We start from the raw sequence: 21463 nt of genomic DNA on the forward strand, positions 1-21463 counted from the left end.
TTCCCCAGTAAAAGCTATTTATACTCCTTCCACCAGTGCACAAACATTTCACAAAGACACATTTTATGACCAGAAGCATTTCAACAAATGGATTGAAACACAGTTATTATTCAGCTCATCATTCTGCAGCCATTTGTCTTTGCCGTGCTGACATCTAGTGGTCTAACTTTGAACACTTTTGAGGTCTTTAATCCACCGACAGAAAAGAATCTGATGAGAGCAGTTCTTTTAGCAATTAAGGAGATAATTTTGCATAGTTTTAAAAGTTAATTAACTTTCTATTTTTGCTTAGTTTATGAATTTAGCTTACGATTTCCCGCTGAGAGCAAGCCCAGAAGGGAAATATGGCAGCGTTTTGCTTCAGAGTTTACACATTATTTAGCAGATGTGCAACTGACCCCTTGTTAATTAATGCATGTACGGTGTGAGTTTAGCACAACTCAAATGCTTTCTCTTCTTTTCTTTCACATTCACAACATCCATGACTTCCAAAAAGAATTACAAGATTAACCTGGAACTGTGTTAAACCTTCCTCAGAGACAGCTTTTCATTTGGTGCTGCTTCAGTTTTGTTTTCCAGTCTTAATCCCTATCAGACATTTTTAGTTTTAAAACACATATATGAATACAAACACTCAAAACATTCTCAAGACTCAAAGATAAAAAACATTCCATAAACATTTCACTGTTTTTTCACTCAGTCTTTCACCGAGTCGCCAGGTCCTCCCCATCTTTGTTTCTAAAATTTCTCAGTTTGAACAACTCATGTTTTTCTGTCATTTGCAATGAAATTTGGTGCTTAAATGATTTTTAAACCATTTAAACACAACATCTTTTTTTTTTTTATAAATAGGATTATAGGTGCATGAAGAAGAATTGGAAGAATGCACAAGGAATACATGAATGCAGGATTTTATGTCTGATAAAAACAAACTAATGACTTCCATTTTAGTTTGCTTGTCGTCTTTTTACTCTGTCTCAGGCCGTTCATCTTTCTGTTGCTGTTTTCTTGCAGCAGCAGGAGGAGTAATGCCCCAGCTGGACAGCAGGTGTGCTCTTTAGCACTGCAGCATTGAAGCCACTGCAGCACCTACAGTGTCTGCGTGCACCAGACTGAATGTGTGTGTGTGCGTCAGCAGATGGGACAGGCAGACCAGCTCAGCCACCGCTGCTCCTGCCACTCTGCTGGAGTAGAGAGGGGAGTGAGCTGAGGCTGGAAGAGAGGAGGGAGACAGAGAGGAAGGGGGCTAAAGAGAAAGTGGGAGGGAGAGAGTCCAGGCCCAAATAAAGCCATGGGGGCCAGAACTGGGCTGGGTCCCCCTTTGCTATAAATACGCTGGCCGTCTGCAGGTTCGGGTTTGGTGGTTGGGGCTTGGGACCAGTGACTACCGCTGCTGCTGCTGCACTCTTCCTCAGAGGAGTCTCGTCCGCATACTCATCTTCCTCATCCAGGTCATCAGTGTTCTGGGCATCCAAGATGCCTCGGGTAGATGCAGACCTCAAGCTGGACTTTAAGGATGTCCTTTTCAGACCCAAAAGGAGCAGCCTGAAGAGTCGCTCAGAGGTCAGTGCTGTTGATTACCTGCATTCAGATTATGCTATTCAGCAGCTACACTCCCATGACCTAATGAAACTGTTGCAGCAGTGTGTTGACTTCACTAAAATCTCTTTTTGATGGGTGACTCAGCATAAGTCTGTAAACAAGTTACAAAGTGTGGGGTGAGGGAAGAATTTAGAGGCCTACTCACTCATATCATATTCTACAGTTGAGAATAAAACACTTACTAGTCCTGACACCAATCACCTTCTTTAAGCCTATATTATTGAAAAGATCCCAGGTTAAAGTTAAACAGTGTGTATTCAGTGTAATTTTATATTTCTGTCTTTATTCATTAGTTTTCTTATCTCTAAATGATCAGGTGTACACAATGTCTTCGTTGTTTGGTTAGCATAGGCCATATAACTGTGGAGTGACCTTCTTAAAGGTGACTGAAAACAAGGTTACTCAGCCAATCAAAAGCTGGAAACAACAACCTGGTATTAAGAAAAAAAACTCTCACTGTTGTACAGTGAGTACAATAGTACACACACACACACACACACACACACACACACACACACACACACACACATATATATATATATATATATATATATATATATACATATATATATATATATATATATACATATATATATATATGAATATATGTCCACAGTTGACTGTGTGGGGCGGAACAAAATCTTCTGGGGATGTTTCCCTCTTTAACTTTATCAGCTTAGCTTCAGCACTAAATGTGGACCCAACACTGTGACAGTAAACTGGTGGCACCGGATCTAGAGTGGAAAGTGGAAGTGGGTGGTAGTTGGCATTTGAAGTAGCAAGGAATATGAGGCACAGGAGACTTCTCAGAAACAGTTTAAAAATAGGACTGTATGTGTTACAGGCAACCAAAGCACATTCCATATGTTGCATAGATATGAGTGTACTGTAACATTACATGTATGCAAGCAGGAAACAAACAAAAGGAGAACCTGAGCTCATGGCTCCCTGTCATTCTATAGGGGAACACTGAGCCTATATCACTTGGGTTCATTTGGAGGAAAGGGTCACTAGAAACCAAAATGAGCTGCACCTTCGTCTTATGATAAAAACTTTTCGAACCTAATAGAAATGGCCATGCCATAATAATCTATTTTTATGTCTATGAACAGCTGCTACAGGCAAGCAAAGATGAAGTGTTCAGTCTTTCACCTGTTGTGTTGTTCATCCTTTTAAACCTAGACAGATTTTTGGAAGATAGAGCCCTAAATCTATCTGTTCTCATATTTCAAATGATTTAAAATAAATACGTACAGATGTGATGTATCCAAAAGCTGTCATTTTATTGTTGCTTTGCCTTGCTATAATATTTCCGTTGGTCCAGTTTTGAGTTTCAAATGCAGTTTTAAATTGAACCCACTGGATCCATCTGTCATGTTTTGTAATTGTTCACTGGTGACTCCAGACAGAGAGCCAAGAAAGCATCCTGAGACCGCATGCTGAGCCAAAGATCAAAAGTGCCAATATTTATTTGCTGCAGCAGCAAAATGGAATTGCTGTTCTGGATGCAGCTCCCTCCTGAGCTGAGACAAAGTGTCTCACTTAAACCACTTCTTTCATTACTTCTCCAGGTCTTGATTTATGGCCCAATTTTAGCTGTGGCACTATGAGATGACTGCTGGCTCACTTTGTACTGTTAATCTCCAGCTGGAGCAGTTTCACTTATAAATATCCCAACTCAGCAAAAATAATCATTTAAAAAGAGACAACAGTGTGTGAAATTCATTTTAAATACCTGATTTGTGTTTTTTAAAACTTTAAAACTCCTACCATTTCTTCTCTGGATGTGAAAAAATATCTAATATTCATGATAGTAAGCTAGTTTGCTAACTGTTTGCTAACATAAGCTGACATAAGATACTACAGTTCTAGGAGGCAGCAGCAAAAACTGTACATTAAATGGAACAACAGTGGGACTTATTGCACATGTGTTCAGCCAGGTCCTGATTCATGAGTACAGACAGACTTTGTGCAAAGTGAGCTGCTCGTGTGTCACAATGAGGTCAGCTTGTTTCATGTAGCTTATCACATTACAGGAAGAAGCAGTAGAAGCTAACCATTAGATCTAAATGATTCAGTGCATCTCTGCTGCAAACACACAGACTCTGAATATGAGCTGCTAAGAGAATCTGCAAAGTCCAGTCAGTTTTGGGGAAACATAAATCTGTTGTTCATCAGGTGGATCTTCAGAGGACATTTACATTCCGCAACTCCAAACAGACCTACAGTGGCATCCCCATCATCGCTGCAAACATGGACACCACAGGAACTTTTGAGATGGCAAAAGTTCTCAGTAAAGTGAGTTACAAATCCTACAACGTCATCATGTACGGGACAGGAAACCCCATGATGTTAGGAGAGGAGATAGAGAAACGAAAGCAGTAACTAACCATCCATGTCTTTCCATCTTTAGCACACTCTCTTCACAGCTATTCATAAACACTATTCTGTCGAAGACTGGAAAACCTTTGCTGCTTCTCATCCAGAATGTTTAGAGGTAAGATTAGCATGCTTTCTTTCGGTGTAGCTGGAAGTGTAACACAATTTAACCCTTTTTCATTCCCTGAAAGGAGGTATTTCTCTTTCTGCACAGCATATAGCTGCTAGCTCAGGGAGCGGCAGTGCAGATCTGGAGAAACTGTGTGCCATCTTGGAGGCAGTCCCTGCCCTCAAGTACATCTGTCTGGATGTGGCCAATGGCTACTCTGAGTACTTTGTAGAGTTTGTTAAAACAGTGAGAGAAAAGTTTCCCAAACATACAATCATGGTAAGAAAGACGCCTTGACCTACACTTGCAGGACTTTGTGAGTCTCAGACTGTAAGCTTGTGTTAATGTTTCCTGCATTGCAGGCTGGAAATGTGGTAACAGGGGAGATGGTGGAGGAGCTCATCCTGTCTGGGGCTGACATAATCAAAGTGGGCATTGGGCCAGGTGGGTGGATACAACTGTCTGAGTGTATCTGAAGAGTCTAAGCAACACAGAAGTGAATAAGCTCCACAAAGAGGCCAATAAACATGAGTCAGTAGGGCAATGTGACTGATTTACACTTCAAAGAGTCATCATGTGTATTGTTCCCTGACTTCATACCCTCTCTAAAATTAACTTTTAACTGATGTAGCTGCATGGAAAGAAGAATATAAAGGCTGCTCTTTATTGCTTTTGATAGCATTGTCACATCACTCAGGTTCAAAAGATGAAAAGTTCTAGTGGCTACAACAACGTAATACACAAAGGCTTAATTTCTTAACTCTGAGTTTTGTGTTGCAGGATCTGTTTGCACGACAAGAATCAAGACAGGAGTGGGTTACCCACAACTCAGCGCTGTCATAGAGTGTGCAGACTCAGCCCATGGACTCAAAGGACACATCATCTCTGTAAGCTCACGTCCATTTACAAATGTAACTTCATAGGAAATGTGAAGATAAGTTTAGTCATCATGTAAAGTATAAAAGGTAGGAGAACATGCTTGCTAACAATAACAGGAAGTTTCTCTGTATTAATTACAAAGTGATCAGAATTTAAATCAACATAACAACATTGGAGTGTTGGGGAAAACTGTGTCTGCTGAAACACAGTGAAAGTGTGTTTTTGTTGTGTACAACAAAACAACAGTAATGTGAGTTTGGAGCCAGTAGATGGCAGCGTCGGCCTTCCAAAGCCATGCAGTTATATCTCATTCAATTTGCTACTCAGGATGGTGGCTGCAGTTGCCCAGGAGATGTAGCAAAGGCCTTCGGTGAGTAATTGTTGCTTCTTCATGCTGAGGTGTCCCAAAAAAAAAAAAAAAAAATCTTAATTTGAACTTTGTTTTTTAGGTGCTGGTGCTGACTTTGTAATGATGGGAGGGATGCTTGCAGGCCATGACCAGTGCTCTGGGGAGGTCATTGAAAAGAATGGCAAGAAGTATAAACTTTTCTATGGCATGAGCTCTGACACAGCCATGAAGAAATATGTGGGGGGAGTTGCAGAGTACAGGTGAGAGATCCAGAGAAGTAGATACTTTGGCTGGTTTGGTGTTTGGTATAGTGCAAGAAGGAATTGTTGGCACCCCAACAATATAAGTAAAGCTCTTTTAATATGTTTAAAAAAGAAAACCAACTAGTTTGATGTAATCCAGATATTTTATAAAACAAAATCAAAATAACATGTGAGACTTTTAGTTATGAGTTTAGGTTTTAGTTCATATATCCCTAATAAAACAATGGAAGATGCATTACAAAAAATACTAGTGATTGAATACATAAAACAATGAAACATGCAAGAGACATTAGGTTCTTTTGATCTGCAGCAATCTGAAATGATGGTTTCAGCCTGTGCCATACTCTGCATGCTAAGTAGGGCTCAATTGGTTTAACAGGCAAGATGATGAGTCTTATAGATGAGTCACTCTGATAATGTTTAGTGGAGTTGCAGAAGGAAAGCAGAATCTTTTAAAAAATTCAATGTATTGTAATCATGTGTCTTAAAAGTCCTTAAATAAAAGAAAATAGTCGCTACTTTAAAACATGCTGGAGGTTCAGTCATGCAGTGAAGCTGATTACCAAGTAATTTTGCACTTGGTTTAAGTAATGGTTTAAGTAATGCAATCAGCAGCACAGCAAAAGCTCAAAGGAAAAATCTGACCATTTGAAAATAATCAACAATAAATCCTAAATTTCCACCTGAAAGTTTGACTTAGTTAAAATCTGCTTTTGCAAAAAGGACTGCTGTTTAAAAAAAAAAAAAAAAAAGACTGACTAAACAATTCTGTTTTCTTAAGATATCTATATGAGATGTATGAAATCAATGAAAAACTTAAAGAGATTTTTTTTCTGGTTTAAAAAACAGGTTTTCATAAAACGACATTTAATCTATAACCCCTTTTGCACATTTCTATGTATTCATAGTATTTACAGCATCACTTCATTTTGCTTTTATCATTCAGGTATGGGAGATAAAAACACCAGTCACAAAGACAGCAACATCAATTCTCAGCTGAGATTTATAAATAAAAATAAATAAATAAATAAATAAAAATGATGGAACACTTCCTGACATTATGAATGTAAGATGTTCATTATAATATTCATGATACAGTTCAGATTCTTCTTTTTGGGTGGTTTTTTTCTTTTTCGTGGTTAATTGTCTTGTCAGAGAATCGCATGTTATGCAATAAGTATTTAGACATTTAGAAAAGTTCATGTGCATTTAAGTGTTCAAATAAGGTTTAATTAAGTTCATCTTACAAATATTATAATAAATTTTCAGTGCATTTGGACATCATACAAAAGGCCAAATATCTACTTTAGAAATTGAATATTTTTTAAGAATAAATTTTTACCAAAAATACTTTTTGTTCTCCCTTTTTGTTATTTTTTATTGATTTATTTGTATTTCTTGTTGCTTTTCTTTCTTGACTTTCAGGGCATCTGAAGGGCGGACAGTGGAGGTTCCCTACAGAGGAGATGTAGAAAACACCATCCGTGACGTGCTGGGAGGACTTCGCTCCACTTGCACCTATGTGGGTGCAGCCAAACTCAAAGAGCTGAGCCGGAGAACCACCTTTATTCGTGTTACGCAACAATCTAGCCAAATGTTCACTTAGAAAATCCCTCAACACACACATCTGTTGGCTGCATCATATGTAGAGTGCATGTCTATGCAGAGTCCACGTGGAAAATAACTGTCGAGTAGTGTAAGAACACCCAACTTTGTTAAAAACCAAACCGGTTTTTCTCAGGATATCTGCTGTCAGAAAACCTCAAACTCTTTTTAGTTTGTTTCTTAGTTAACGCCAAATTAACATGCATTCACCCGGTCTACTTAACTTCATAACACATGTATCTACATGCCTAAAGCACCATAAATTAAGTCTTGTAATCAGGCACATATTATGGTTTTGGATGGGAATATGCATAAGTAATAACCATCAGGATACAGGTGTCCCAGTTTTGGGAAGTGGGATAAAAGATCGTGATCGCAGATTTTGATCCTACAACCCGGATCTTTCAACCCTTTAATTGCCCAGAAATTGTCTGGGCATTTCTTCATCTATTCATCCAATAAAAAAGTGAGCTTACATACATGGAAACACTCTCATCAGGTCAAAGAACGTCATTATTTGGAGAAAATATGCAAATTAACGTGCAATATAAAGAGATTCAACCTTTTAATTTTTTTGGCGACATAATGTAATAAATGGCATGCTACCTTTTGTCCTCCGTGGCGTTCCTCATTCAGGGAAGCTTCTCTAACATCTGCACTCACATTCCTAAAGACAAAACCTCTGGGTGTTTGCATCGGGGTGGATTTATTTTGGGTGACTTAAAATGCTTCTATGATAAGGCGGATACACTTCTACATTAAAGTATGACAAATATTTGGCATAGTTAAGATACAGCCGGTAGAGGGGACATCTGCGTCATGCTCATTGCTTCTGCTGTGCCTGACATTTTAAATCAAGTGTACAAAGGATCGTGCCTTTTCCTGTGTTAACGATTGGCTCTCATGCTCTATGAGTAAATCTCAACAAGCTGGCTGCTATGAAATAACATGAAACAAAATCTCTAAGCTGCACTTTACACACAATGGCTTCACTGTTTATGGGAGTTCAAATGGAACATGGTGGTAAATGATCTGAGAATTATTCATATGTCTTCTCTTTATGGGCAATAAACTGTAAATCTGTTTACTTTTGGCTTTTTTTATTTTTATTTTAATTTTTCTATCAAAATGTCTTTTTTCACAAGACTAGATTAGAAATGTGAGGAATTTCCCAGATTGTTTAATATAGACGATATGGTGATGATGCCACTTTTCTGACAACAACCTTGTTCACCTTCCAGGAATGTGAACAAATGATTTAAAAAAAAACAAAACTAGTTTCCAAAAAACTTGGGATGCTATAAAATATGAAAACAAAACTGCCACTTTGTTGAATTCCAAAATATTTTATCCTACATTTGACTTGAAATAATCGGAGAAGAAATATGTAATAAAATATTACATACTGGAGCTGCAGAGATGTGCTGAGCAAAACTTTCAAACTGGCCTGTGCTCTGATGAATCAAAATGTTAAATTCCTTCTGCAAAATGTGGCCTGCAAACTTTTAGGGAAGGGGGAACTATTTCATTTATTGCCAGCATACATTTCAGAGAGAAGAAGAATAGTGTATAATTTGCATATTCATGAGGACTCTGTTAATGCCATCCATGCATTCTTTTATACCTGCTTAGTCCAGTACAGGGTTGCAGGGGGACTGGCACTTCTCCCAGCACTTAGGTGTAAAAGTCGCCAGTCCAAGCTATACATGAAACACAGTCCTGCAGGAAATGTGAAATTATTGGCATGCACATTGTAGTTTTTATCACTCCTCTGTTGATTGTCAGTTAAAGGAGATAGTTGTCTTTTTTGTTCCTGTTTTTTTAAAGGGGGGGGGGGGGGGGGGGGGTGTTGCCGAATTGAAGTACATCTGTGAACTGATATCTCAACAGAGCCAATTAAAACGGCATCTTCACATCACTTCATATGAAGTGTCCTGCAGCCTACATACACTAGATGGGGCTGTAAACTTCTAGGTTTTAGCCCCTCAGACAGTTCACAGGACTTGGCAGTAAAGAAGCAAAGCCTTAAATGCAGGATTTTGTACTGATAAAGTGTTAGTGTAGATCAGTCTGTTGATATTAAATCAATAACGACACAATATACCCATTTATTCCAGATATGTCAAGGTTTCATTTTCTTTTTCAAAGAGGTGCATTTGTACAGATGTCAAATACATACACCAACAGGGTTTCTCCATTGGTATAGAGGACAAGGGTGGTGAGACACAGGGACTTGGTGAGTACAATATAGTACAAACAAGTTGGCTGGGATCTGCTACGGCCCACTGCAGGCCGGACTGTCCATGCAGGCCTGCAGTTGATGCTCGCCTCTCTGCCACCATCTCGTAGGCCAGTAAAGTTTCAGTATAGTACTTGGTGTAGCAGGTTCACAGAGATACATCCAGACAGACTAGTTGCAAGCCTCAGGGCTCTGAGTTCAAAACAGGGGGAGGAATCAGTGTTGACAGATAAGCTCCACCCCTTCTGTGGCAGTGGGCAGGGTCAGAGGTCAGGAAACAAACAGCCTGTCCCCCTGCTGAAAGTGTTTGTCTCCTTAAACACGAGGCTGACCAGAGTAGAGATGTTTAGGTCGGCGAAGAGTAATCCAAGCCATCGCCAGCATCATACACATAATATCATAATAATTTATAGTTAACCATCAATAATGACATTTGTTAATCATCAAATTAACTCATATATCAAATTATATGTAATAAGTTTACATATTGTATGACCCAAATTTAAACAGCCCACTATGTAAATTGATTGGGTTGAAACTAAACTCTTTTATGAGCTTCTACAGATTTTACTTTTTTTTTTTTTCTGCCTGAGTTGGTTATCCAGCGCTATGGACATTAACGAGACATCATACAAAAAAAGAGAGAAAACATAATTAATGAAAAAAAGTGGAATCCTGATCGAATTCTATTCACTTTTAAAACATGACAAAGTGCCAAAAAAACCCCAAAAACATCCTTTTTGCAAAAATGAAAGTACAAACATCAAGAAACAAAGAGCACACATGCCTTTTTTTTTTTTTTACTGATCAAAAAGTCAAAGCTCACACACCAACATTCATTTTATTTGTCAAGTTGTGCAAGAAGCCAATTAAAAAAAAGAAAAAGGAAAAAAAAAAGAAAAGATGACATAAGCAGTGTTCCTCCAGTGAGGAAGCTTGTCATAAAAACTCAACAATGACACATTCTCTACATAGTTTTAAGTCCCCTGACATTATACTGAGTGCTACAAGGAGACCAAAAACGGAAAGAAAAAAAAAGCTCCGGCACCAAAGATAATGCAAACAAAGCGAAGGTTTTCACACCACATGACCCAACCAAGCTGTCAAACCCTTCTGCCAAATTAGAGCTCAAAATGAGAGCACAATGAAACCAAATAATAATAGCTCAGCCTGGTTGGGTGCAGGGTGGAAAAAAAGATTTCATAACAAACCTTCTCAGAACAAAAGAAGGGATGTTTTCCATGAGGAAGGGTTTTCCTAGTAGAAAAGAACCAAGGAATCACCTAACACCTCGGCCCGTTGGACCCAAGAACACGCCGGGCGCCAAGTGAGATGGAGCACAGACAGATATAAAACACAAGGTCACGGCAAGGCGATGTGCAAAAACTTGAGTCGTCTCTCATTTTTCCATCAGTGTTCACCCGCTTTTTCTCATTCTCATTTTCTGTCTATTCTGAATGAATGTTACCCTCCAGGACGGGACTCGGTCTGAGACAGAGGGGTTAGACCGAGCCCGTCCTAGGATTAGAAAGTGCTGAAACATTATCAAGTCTTTTACATCTACTTACATGTGCATCTTTGTTGGTTGGTTGTTTTTTGTTTTGTTTTGTTTTTTTTGTTTTGTTTTTTTTTCTATTTTTCTTTTTTTTACAAAAAAGTGGTCCCCACTAGCAATGAGGTTTTTTCTTTTTTCCTGTGGGTCTCACCGTGAACCGTTGAGGGTCAGGGTTTATGATCTCACAGACAATTAGAGGAGAAAACACTCCACTATTCATCCACACACACACACACACACACACACACACATCCGGGTTAGAACACATACTCAACACATGGTGGAGACACACAGACAAATTGAGGAAGGCCACACGGACAGAAGGGAAAGAGAGGTACAGGGAAACTTGTTGGTTCTGTTTCTCTTCATAAAAACATCCTGACTCTTGCTTAACCGACGTGACACAACAAAATGCACCTTGAAAAGGGGTGAGACATTGGAGTCGGACTATGGTACACACACTTGGCACAGATAAGGAGAGGGTGGATAAAATGTAAGTATTGCACATTGTGTTATATTTCATAGGGAAATATAGGGTAAACTTACAATCAAAGCAACAATAAACCCTCAAAAAAATGTTGAAACCTTACAGCTCCCTGTCCTGTCTTCTAAATACGTCTACATGTCAGATTGGTTTGTGTTAACACCTGCAATGACATTTTTCACTAAAATATAAACTAAGTTGTTTGAATAGGCTAATTGAGAAAAGGTTAAATGTTTAAAGACGATGGTGTGAGGGGAAACAGGCAGTTCGGGCCTCACTGAAAGGTAGCTAACGGTTGTTAAGGGTCAATCGATTGCTTCGTCTTAGGAGGAGGTGTTTGTGAGGCCGGCTGGCTATGATTGGGTACCTGAAACAGAGTTAACGAGGTCACTATGGAGTCGTGGCAACGAGGCAGAGCTGGGCGGAGTCAGAACGCCTGCTGGTTATTCTTCAGGTGCACGTGACACATGCTCACCTTCATCTTAACAACAGTGTTTCTGACTCTCCAGCAGGTACAGAGGAGGTTTTGGGGGTTATGTTTCTGTTACTGCATATATGAGAAACTTCCCTGAAAAACTAGCAATTGGCGCTGCAGCTGCACTTTGTGACAACTGAAACGTAGTTTAATGAAAAAAGGGGAACTGTATTAGCTGAACCAACTTCAGGTATCTAAAGATATTTTCAGGCGTAAAATTGTATTTAATCCATGGGAAGAGTGTTGTTTTGGTTGCAGTGCTGGAGAATTATTATTTAAGGTTTATTGCAGAAGGTGTTTACACTCGTATACAAGGAGAATGCCTGAATATGATTGTACTATTGCTTTCTAATGTAACCAAAGCAACATCATCATAACTTGGCTTTGGCATGATTTTTCTTATGTTTTACCTGATTAACAGCAAAGATTTGGATGGTTTAAGTGGGTGACGGGTTTGCTTTGATGTTGTGGTTCTGCTTTTTTTTTTTTTTAATCTCTCAGTAAAAGGGACAAAATGGACAAAACAAACGAAAGAAGGGGCACGCATAAAGATTTACAAAACACATCCTCACGCACACAGACTGGAAAACACGCATACTTACTGCTGTTTATTGTTCTTAAGAACATACTGTTTCACTAAGAAAATGAGGAAATGAAAAAAAAAGCACTACCGTGGTGATGTTGATCTGACAACCCTGTTTTATTATAAAAAAATAAAGCATTTTCAAATCTCATTTGGGGTCTTCTTATTCACTCCCCGTCAGCATCTTTCCACCCACTTCCCCTCCATCTTAGCGCATATCCATCATGCCATCACCCTGGTAAACTCCCACCACCTGAAACATTGTTCATGTTTTGTTTTTGTTTTTTGTATCCCTCCGATCTGATGTGTTTTATTATCAGTGGGATGAAAATATGACTGATCCATGTCTTAGAGGCAGGTGATGAAAGCCAGAAAACAACAGCTAAATGTGGAGGATGAGAAGAAACAGATCATGCTCAACAGACATGCCTGCAGGAGTCCACCGTCTCCTTCTGAGAACTTCAGGGTCAGCAACCTGTACATGTTGATTTCACATGCTCATCATGGATGCAGCATGTGAGATATATTTATTCATCGCTTCTGATGTACTTTTTTTTTTTTTCTTTACCATTTTCAATGTTTGAGTTAGTAGTTTATTCATATTTTGAGTGAATTTTCAAGCAGTGCCCACTGTTTGAGCTTTACATTAAAACCTTTAGCTCAAAAAAATGAACAAGACTTTTGAAGAAAGAGCCTTTAAGGAGGTTCAATCTCTGACCCTGCTGCCTTCAAATTCAACCGTCAGACTCACCAAGCAAGCACATCTGCTGAGTTAGCTGCTGCATCTTAGCAATACAGGTTTCCAGCTGTCTGAGCACAGGCCAAGTTCAAAACTAAACCCTCCACTGTGGGCAACTACAGCTTCAACAGCACAGAGAGAGAATCCTTGAGCGACACTAGAACTGGTTCATCTTTGATTAAATTCAGTAGGCAGGCACATTTGAAATTCTGCTCTAAAAGTCTGCTTGGGTTTGAATAACTTCATGTAATTTGACCTAAAGTGAGCAGATGTAGAAACATTTGCTCTGAATGTGTTAAGTGACTGCTAAGGAAAAAAAAACAACAAAAAACCCTGGTCTCCTCCAGTGTGTTTACATGGTCTAGGGCTTGTTTCAGGACAGGGCCAAAAAAAAATCGTGTCTCCACCGAATTCCCTCCTCCTGATGTGCAAATTGCAAGATTCTCTTAAGTAAAGACTCCAAGTAGAAACACTGGACATTTAACATAGTCTGTATATATCAAATGAATAAATCTTCTTCCTATACATAACACCCATACTCATACCCATACACAAACACACCGCAGAGCACTTCAAGTACAACTGTACTGTCAGCAGTGTGCACCAATCAAATGTCAGTCCACTTTTGTCTTTGCAGTACTGACAACATGCACCAAAATATTTGTATCTGCAGTCATATAAATGTGTATTGATGAATACAGTACATATCTTAGGTCACTGAGATTAGGGTGGTCTGTACTGTTTTGTGTCTGCGTTAAGCATGTGCGTGGGTATTTGGACAGACACACACCAGCATCACACACACAAATCCATACATTACAAATATAAGATGACCTTCACAATTATGTGGCGTGAGTTTTCTAAGCTCTCAGTTTAGTACAGAACACCAGTGGGATGTTTCAAAGCCTTTCCTTTCTATGTTTTGTCTTCAAGCCCAAACTGTCAACATAATGTCCAATACTTGTCCCTATATTTTTTTGCAAGGCTTGAAATCTAACGCACATTTCTAACTCCATTTTTTTAAACTTATTTTTCCCACTACCTTTTGCTAACTGAAAGTGATTTCATACCTGTCACATTCATCTCTTGCTTTGTGATTCCATGGCACAACTACTCCCACGTTACCAACTAACACCCTCAACTTTTTTTCCACAAGCTTCACCTTTCCAAAGTGCTGCTGCTACTTTCGACCACTGTCAAGAAAAAAATGTATCTAAAAGCATACAGTACTGTGTAAATAAAGAGACAAAAAAAAAGTCTGTTGGCTGCATGGTGAGTGTGACAGGTGCGTTAAGTGCTTTGAAACATCCTGACCCTCACAGATCTGACATGCAGGATCCTCACGGTTCCTCTCACGCAGCTTCTCTGGATAAAAAAATATAAAGTAATTCATCAAATGTGATGAAGACCTAACACAGTCTTCCTCTTAACATTTTCCTAAAGTGAAGCTCACCAACCCAGTGTGTTTTGCACTTGCATGTATTAGGTTAGGTTATCTCACATTTATACATCGACATTGACCCGCCTGGGCCTAATCGAGGACAAAAAATGACCCCTGATTAAGGTTTGCGACAATCATTTAAAGCAACCACCTGGTGAGACAGGAGATGAGGGGTTCAAGAAAAAACAAATGAAAATGCTACAGATGAAAGTAAAGACTCCACTGCCATCAAACCGAGCAGAGTGTTGTTCCCTCTCTATTGTGTGGCACGCTGGCATTACCTGATGACATCTGCTTTAGGTCTGAGCGATACTTAATATCACTTTATGGCAAACATGTGGAGTTAAATTCTATCAAATCTCTCTCTGATTCAAAATTTACCCATAATTCCTTCATGCTCAGGATCAGCTGATATTATGTCACTACTTTGGAGAGAAATGGTGGAAAAATGTTTTGTCCAGGTAGCCTCACTAGACGTACACAGGACCTGACATTCAGTGTAATGTTTAAGCAGACCCATCAGGTGTCTTGCCAGTATGCCACAAAACCACCAATAAACATTAAGCACACTTCACAAATCCCTCACCATAAAGTCATGAAAATAACCAAAACGGCACAGGTTGCTTGTGTGATATTAAATCCACCTATAAAAATGTGTTATAAACTACATGGACTTTATGTAAGGTGATACCATGTAGGGTAAAGTTACCTCTACAGTACAGTATTTAAGATTTTTTTTTTTAAAAAAGAAGAAAATAAAACCAAGACAAATGAAAAATTAAAATGGGCGTTTTTTTCTGTAAAATCCTGTTGTGTATATATATATTTTTTAAATCCCAGAGGCTTATTAACAGTCCCACTAGCTTTTATTTGCCAATATTTGACCTTCCCTCAATGCTGACTTTCACCTCGTGAGGAATGAAAGAAGGTTTGGGCAGGGTCAAAGGTGGCTCCTCCTCTGGTTTTTCAACTTTTCGACCCTCAGGGGCAGACCACCTCCTTTTCCTGCCTCCTGGTTTACTTGAGCCTGCTTCTGTGCTGCTGGCAACCTGCCCTTTAGAAACAGATCCTCTTTCCCCAAACATGAGATCCCCATTTTCCACACTGGAGCCTCCACCACTCCCATTCCCACTTTCACCGCTCCCTCGCTGACTGATCCCATTCTCCCTCTCCCTGTGCCTGGAGTGTCCTCCACTGCAGCTCTGAGGAGCGTCTGAGACAGCTCTGGGAGGTTTGAGGTGCCCATGGTTTGGAGATGGAACAGAGGGATGGGTGGCTGGCTCCAGAGGTTGAGTCTTCTTCAGAGATCCATTCCTCGGGTTTTTGAGAGTGAGGGAAATACAAACATCGCCAACAGAAAGCTTGGAACAAGGCAGCTCTAGAAGCTGGGTGGTTCTGTCGGGACAGCATGAAGACCACCCCTGGCCAAAGACAAAGAAGGGGTACTCCAACAGAACTTCCACACTAACCTAAAGGACAAAGAATTGGGAAAAGACAAAAATATTAATGCACTTCAAGTCTGTTTGTCATGAAAGAAAGTATTTTAAAGGTACATTTTATGATATCAGTAAAGCTCCTCAGGCTGAAACCTAAATTATATGAGAAATAGGATTTCATTTTGTGACTTGATCCAAAGGAGATGCTAAAAATCATTATTTTACCATATTCTGCTATCATCTCTTCTTTTCTTCATTTTGATTTCTTTATGAATATTTTCATAGTACACGCTTGGAAGTGCTTTTTGTTGTATTCTTATCTTTAAAACAGTTTAAAAATTAACTATACTTAACTTGACAGCCATCACATTTTGTCAACAGCTTCAATGACTGTTGAACTTACTGCTTCAGCTGGCACGTTGACATGTGCGCTACAGCCTGTATCCTATGTAAAGCCACTCTGTACCTTCAAGGTAGGGGGGGGGGGGTGTTTTCCAGAACTGTCTTTTACTGCATTGCCTTTAATCTCCGTCCCACCCGTATTGCAGCTACTTAATTAAATGCTCCGACACAACAATAAAAAAAGGTAGTCACCAGTCGAACAGGCAGAACTGAAAAAACACCATCCAATCATTTTAACCAGCCCGTTCTAAACAACAAAATATGTTTTTTCAACTCAACAGCCATTTGTCCCTCCTCACTCAACCCTCCGTGCATGCCCATGCCCCTTGTCATGCACAAAATATGCATCCTCAGAGGATTGGAACACTTGTGACTGTGACACACCCAGTAAATTGAGTGATCAGACTCCTCTCTACCCAGTAGCGTAGCTCCTGTTATGTATGTTGGAGTGATGCAACCATGAAAGGTGACAGTTAACTTATTTAGTTTCTTATGTTATCAGACATGTGACATTTTATGTCCCTAGAGCCAGCCAGCTGAGGATCTGACTGCAAAGGTTCCTACCTTTAGCCATTTAGCTCACATTGTACCGGACCTCCTTGGCTCGTCACATGGGAGGAATTTCTTTCCTTGTGTTATTCGAAAGAGTATGATATCTAATTTGCAGATTAAGGTCTCGTCGAGATAAATAAGCAGAAATGCATCGTGGCAAGGCTTACTTGTAACTAAGAGTTCTAAGACATTATTGATGCTGTCAAAAGATACTAAAAATTGAATCGCATCTATTTGCTTATATGGTGAGACTTTAATTATCTTGTCAGTTAAATTGTACATTGCATTTAGCTGAGGGACCATTGCTGGCCCATACAGAGTGCTTCTCTGAGGCACAGAAATACAGTAATAAATACTCTGATTTGGTTAGATATGCATCTACATAATGCAGGCAGAGATAAAAACACTGTAACTTAAAATGAAAGACAAGGTATATCTATTCAGTTATGTTCTGCTTCCTTTGTTTTTACTACAATTCAAACTTAATGCACTGACTAAAGGTATAACAACAAGAGAGGAGGCATTTAGATATAATCAGGAAAGAAAGAGAAACAAATAAACAGGAGTAACACTAAATGAAGTGATGGAAGATGAAAATATTAGACAAAGGATGAGACGGCAAGTGATGGAAGTTACAAAGATGGAGATGAAAAGGTGAGTTTACATAAGGAAGGCGGGTTGAACAAAAAAAATGGAACAGGGAAGAAAGAAAATGTCAAGAATGATACAGGTTTAAGATGTATCATGCATTCTCTCAAAGCAAATACCAGGCGATATTTTCCCCTGTGTATTACATAATTTTTTACTTCTCAGAGTAACTTTTCTATGCATGGAGTCAAAGCTGGTACCACCTCTGAGGAAGTACAAGGGAACACAAGAGAGAGAAAATGAAGTCTTTGAAAGATGGTGAGCTTTTGTGGGGTACAGTATCAAAGAGCAGCCAGGGGCAGAAGAGATGGTTAGAGATGTGCAGCGTGGGCGGACGAATCATTGCATAGACAGATGAAATAGATTAACAAGCTTCAGCGTTTCGCCTCAAATACAGTTAAAAGGCTGCTTCTGTGTGCATGTAAGTGTGTTTGGAGACGCTGGAAAGAATAAGAGGCAGAAAATAAACTAATTGAGGCAAAGAATGAGATCTTAAGCAATTACTGACAGATGTGGGTTAAATTAAAAAAAAAAAAAAAAAAAAAAAAGACTATGACAATGACTATGACAATACACACACACATGTATATATATATATATATATATATATATATATATATATATATATATATATATATATATATATATATATATATATATATATATATATATATATATATATATATATATATATATATATATATATATATGAGAAAGCATATTTGATCAATATCTTCAGTTTCTGTTAAATAGGAAGCTAAAGCTACTAGTGGGTTTTTTTTAAAGAGGGTTGCCTTGGCACCATCCATAGGCAAAAGACTTCAGTTTCTTTAATGAATAGATTTCTCTGTGAAGTTGGTAATTACAGCACTAGATAAAGACATCATGATACAGGCTCATGTCACGCCTCTTGGCAAGTGTCGAAGCACATGAACATACATTTCTTTTGTTGTTTGTTTTATTTTTGACAACTTTCACAGTTGAAATTGCAGAATTAATTCATAGTGACGTGAACGATCAACAGAGTTGGCCTGTTATTGTGTGTTTAGCATTTTTCTCACCTGGGTACGGTGCTCACCAACGGAGAACTGAACCACAGCAAAGTTGGGCGAGGTGTGACTCCCTTCAATGCGCTCCACTGTGGATGAGTCGATCTTAAGTTCACTGCTGATTTCTGCACTCTGGATGAAGTCGTCTGTCTTCAGGTCCTCCACACGTTTCAGCTCACCGTCAGCCAGCTGGATAATGGAACCCTTGATGAAATATGGGGGCAATGAGGAGGGCACCACGGTACTGGAGGGGGGTGGAGGGGCAGAGGGTGCAACCAGCCCTGGTGGAAAGTGAACAATGGGAAGATGAAGCTGAGCTTGAACCACTGCACCTGAAGCAGCCTCCTGTAATGAGCCGCTTTGGGTTTCCAAAGTGTCTCCTTTGGGGGTAGTGGCAGCAATGTATGTATGTGGGAGTGTAGTAGGAAAAGGTGTAGCTTGGTTAGATGATGTAATGTGGGAGGTTACAGGTTCCAAGGCAGGGACTCCACCTCCACTAACAGGGATGATGACTGGTTGGGTGCCCGGAATGAGTAAGTGTTGCTGTAGGCTGGTGTGGTAGCTGCTCCCACCACCTCCTGCAATATAACCTATAATAGATGGCTGTTGGTAGATACTTGTGGAAGAGAGTTCCATTGGCTCTATTGGGTTGTGGGTGGTCTGGATAACAGTCTGGGGTGACAGAGTGCTGACAGCAGCTTTCAGACTGTCTACACTTAGTGGAGGTGGAAATGTGAAAGAGCAGGTGGTGTTGGACGAAGAGGATGCACGACTGACAGGCTTTCCCGTGATGATACCTCCTTTCTCCAAGTTTGTGGGGACAGAAGCTGTTAACTTCTCAGGGCTGGTTCTGGGTGGAACCATTTGGTGGTCTCCATGGCTGTTGGGTACTAACATAATAGAGGTTCTCAGTCCTAAGGGGTCATGAGTAGAGTAATCTGATGGTAGAACCAGCTGACGGGCCTCATAAGAAGACAAAGATGATGTGGATTCCCGTGACTTGCTCCCTGACTTGGAGAGGCTGGACTCAAATCGCCGACCCCGGTCCAGCTCCCCATTGTGATGTTCTCTGGGTCTTGAGCCACCTTCTTCTTTCCTGGAGGATCCATCAGAATACTTCATCACAATTTGGGATATGCTGTGTCCCAAATTATGGTGGGGATGCACGGGTTGGGACGGAAGGTGAGTGCTTCCTAGGTGATGAGGAGACGGCACAGTCCGTGGAGATGTTGACATTTGAACATGGTGAGGAACAGGATCTGTAGATGGGGGAGGCATGGAAGTACGTCCTGTGGACACTCGCTGCTGATCCTGTTTGGAGACCTGCGTAGGACCAGAAGCTGTCTCTGTGTATGATGATCTCTGTGCAGCTGAAGATGAGGAGGAGTGGGGGGGAGGTGGGAGCAGTTGAGGGGAGATATAGCCTGTGTATGGAGTAGTGTAGGGAGAAGCTATAAACTGCAGATTGGGAGGCAGCTGGGTGTAGTGGACAGTTCCTCCAACTGTGGACTGTGATAGGGGGGATGTGTACACGGTAGGCTGAGATGAAACTAGTCTCAGCGAGGAAGAAGAAGAGGAAGAGTCTGATAGGGAGGAGGGGGATTTATACTGGGGCCCGTCATACTGGCTGGAGCTACGGTGAGCACCCATACTGCTCTCATTTCCTCCCGCAACAAGCCAGGTCAAGTTCTCTGTGCGCTGGCTGTCACTGGGAGGTGGCAGACTGGGTGAGCGATTTTCAGATGGTAACGTGCTTGATGGAATCTCCCTCTTCTTTGGAGGCAGACATTCATTACTGCGTTCCTGGTTGGACTTCATGCTGATTTCCCTTCACGTTTCTCAACTCTACTTGCGTTGTCTTTCTTCAGATTTTTGGCTTTTTGCCTTTCCTAGATCCTCACTTCTCTGCTTTCACTCGCTTTCTCTTCACTTCCCCCTTCGCCTTTTGTCACTTCGGACACTCTGTTCTTTGTTTCACATTAATTAACTTTAAATTAACTTTCCAAGTTTTGTCTCTTCTCCTGTCTTGATCCGGCTCACCCAGGGCAGATGATTGTTGGGTTTTTCTTTGATAAAAGAGAAAATCTAGCCCTGATAGGCAAGTGAGGAAGGATTATAGAAATGTATATGAAAGTATGGAGGGGTGGATAGAGGGGAGGAGCGGGGGTGGTTGATCCGTCCAGGAATCTTTAGCGTCTGAAGGGTGAGCCCAGTTTGGTAGGGGAGAGCGTCACAACGTCACACCTGCTGTTGCCGCAGAGGACGATGGGGGGCCGAGTGCGTTGCACTTCATGCGGAATCATTTCCTTCCAAAGGAAAGCCTGCCCACACGCAGCACAAGCCTACAGAAAACAGAAAGGTTCAATTTAGTCACTTTGAAAATGATAGTTTGGAAAAATATAACATGAACAGAGAAAATCCAATCCCAGAGACACTCAGGGTAAGTAAGCTAAACAACAATACAAGACTTTCCAACAGGTCAAAATGCTCACATTACAAGACTGTCCTGTATATAAAAATGTGTGCCCCACATGAGTTTGCATGTATGTGTGTGTGTGTGTGTGTGTGTGTGCCATCTGTTGAGTAAGATCCCCTCCTTGTAAAGATGGACAGCTTAGTGTGAATCTCATAAATAATGCACAAGCATTTTAAGAACATACACCTATAAATACAC

The 21463-nt window shown here is 40.2% G+C and overlaps 2 protein-coding genes across 2 annotated transcripts in view; one reads left to right on the forward strand and one right to left on the reverse strand.

Moving 5' to 3' along the window:
• Nucleotides 1-1219: 1219 nt before the first annotated feature.
• On the forward strand, nt 1220-8273 carry gmpr (guanosine monophosphate reductase). Its single transcript, XM_079258996.1, has 9 exons — nt 1220-1563; nt 3781-3900; nt 4016-4099; nt 4196-4369; nt 4453-4534; nt 4871-4977; nt 5297-5339; nt 5419-5578; nt 7007-8273. The coding sequence occupies exons 1-9, from the start codon at nt 1477-1479 to the stop codon at nt 7185-7187; spliced, it is 1038 nt and encodes a 345-aa protein (XP_079115122.1). The 5' UTR covers nt 1220-1476; the 3' UTR covers nt 7188-8273.
• Nucleotides 8274-9304: 1031 nt separating this feature from the next.
• Nucleotides 9305-21463, reverse strand: part of atxn1a (ataxin 1a) — a 96808-nt gene continuing 84649 nt past the window's right edge. The window contains exons 4-5 of the mRNA XM_079258930.1: nt 18802-21131; nt 9305-16171 (exon numbers count right to left, since the gene is read on the reverse strand). Of these exons, the coding sequence (XP_079115056.1) occupies nt 15569-16171; nt 18802-20607 (2409 nt within the window). The 5' untranslated portion in view covers nt 20608-21131 and the 3' untranslated portion in view covers nt 9305-15568. The remainder of the gene's footprint in view (nt 16172-18801; nt 21132-21463) is intronic.

Source organism: Telmatherina bonti (genome assembly GCF_933228915.1).
Source record: "Telmatherina bonti genome assembly, chromosome: 19".
Lineage (NCBI taxonomy): Eukaryota > Metazoa > Chordata > Actinopteri > Atheriniformes > Telmatherinidae > Telmatherina > Telmatherina bonti.

What these genes read in the sequence shown, in the direction of transcription:
- gmpr (XM_079258996.1), top strand. Translation starts at nt 1,477, where the DNA reads ATGCCTCGGGTAGATGCAGACCTCAAGCTGGACTTTAAGGATGTCCTT. An exon ending in TGGCAAAAGTTCTCAGTAAA is followed by an intron (nt 3,901 to 4,015) that starts GTGAGTTACAAA and finishes TTCCATCTTTAG; the next exon opens with CACACTCTCTTCACAGCTAT. An exon ending in TTCCCAAACATACAATCATG is followed by an intron (nt 4,370 to 4,452) that starts GTAAGAAAGACG and finishes CCTGCATTGCAG; the next exon opens with GCTGGAAATGTGGTAACAGG.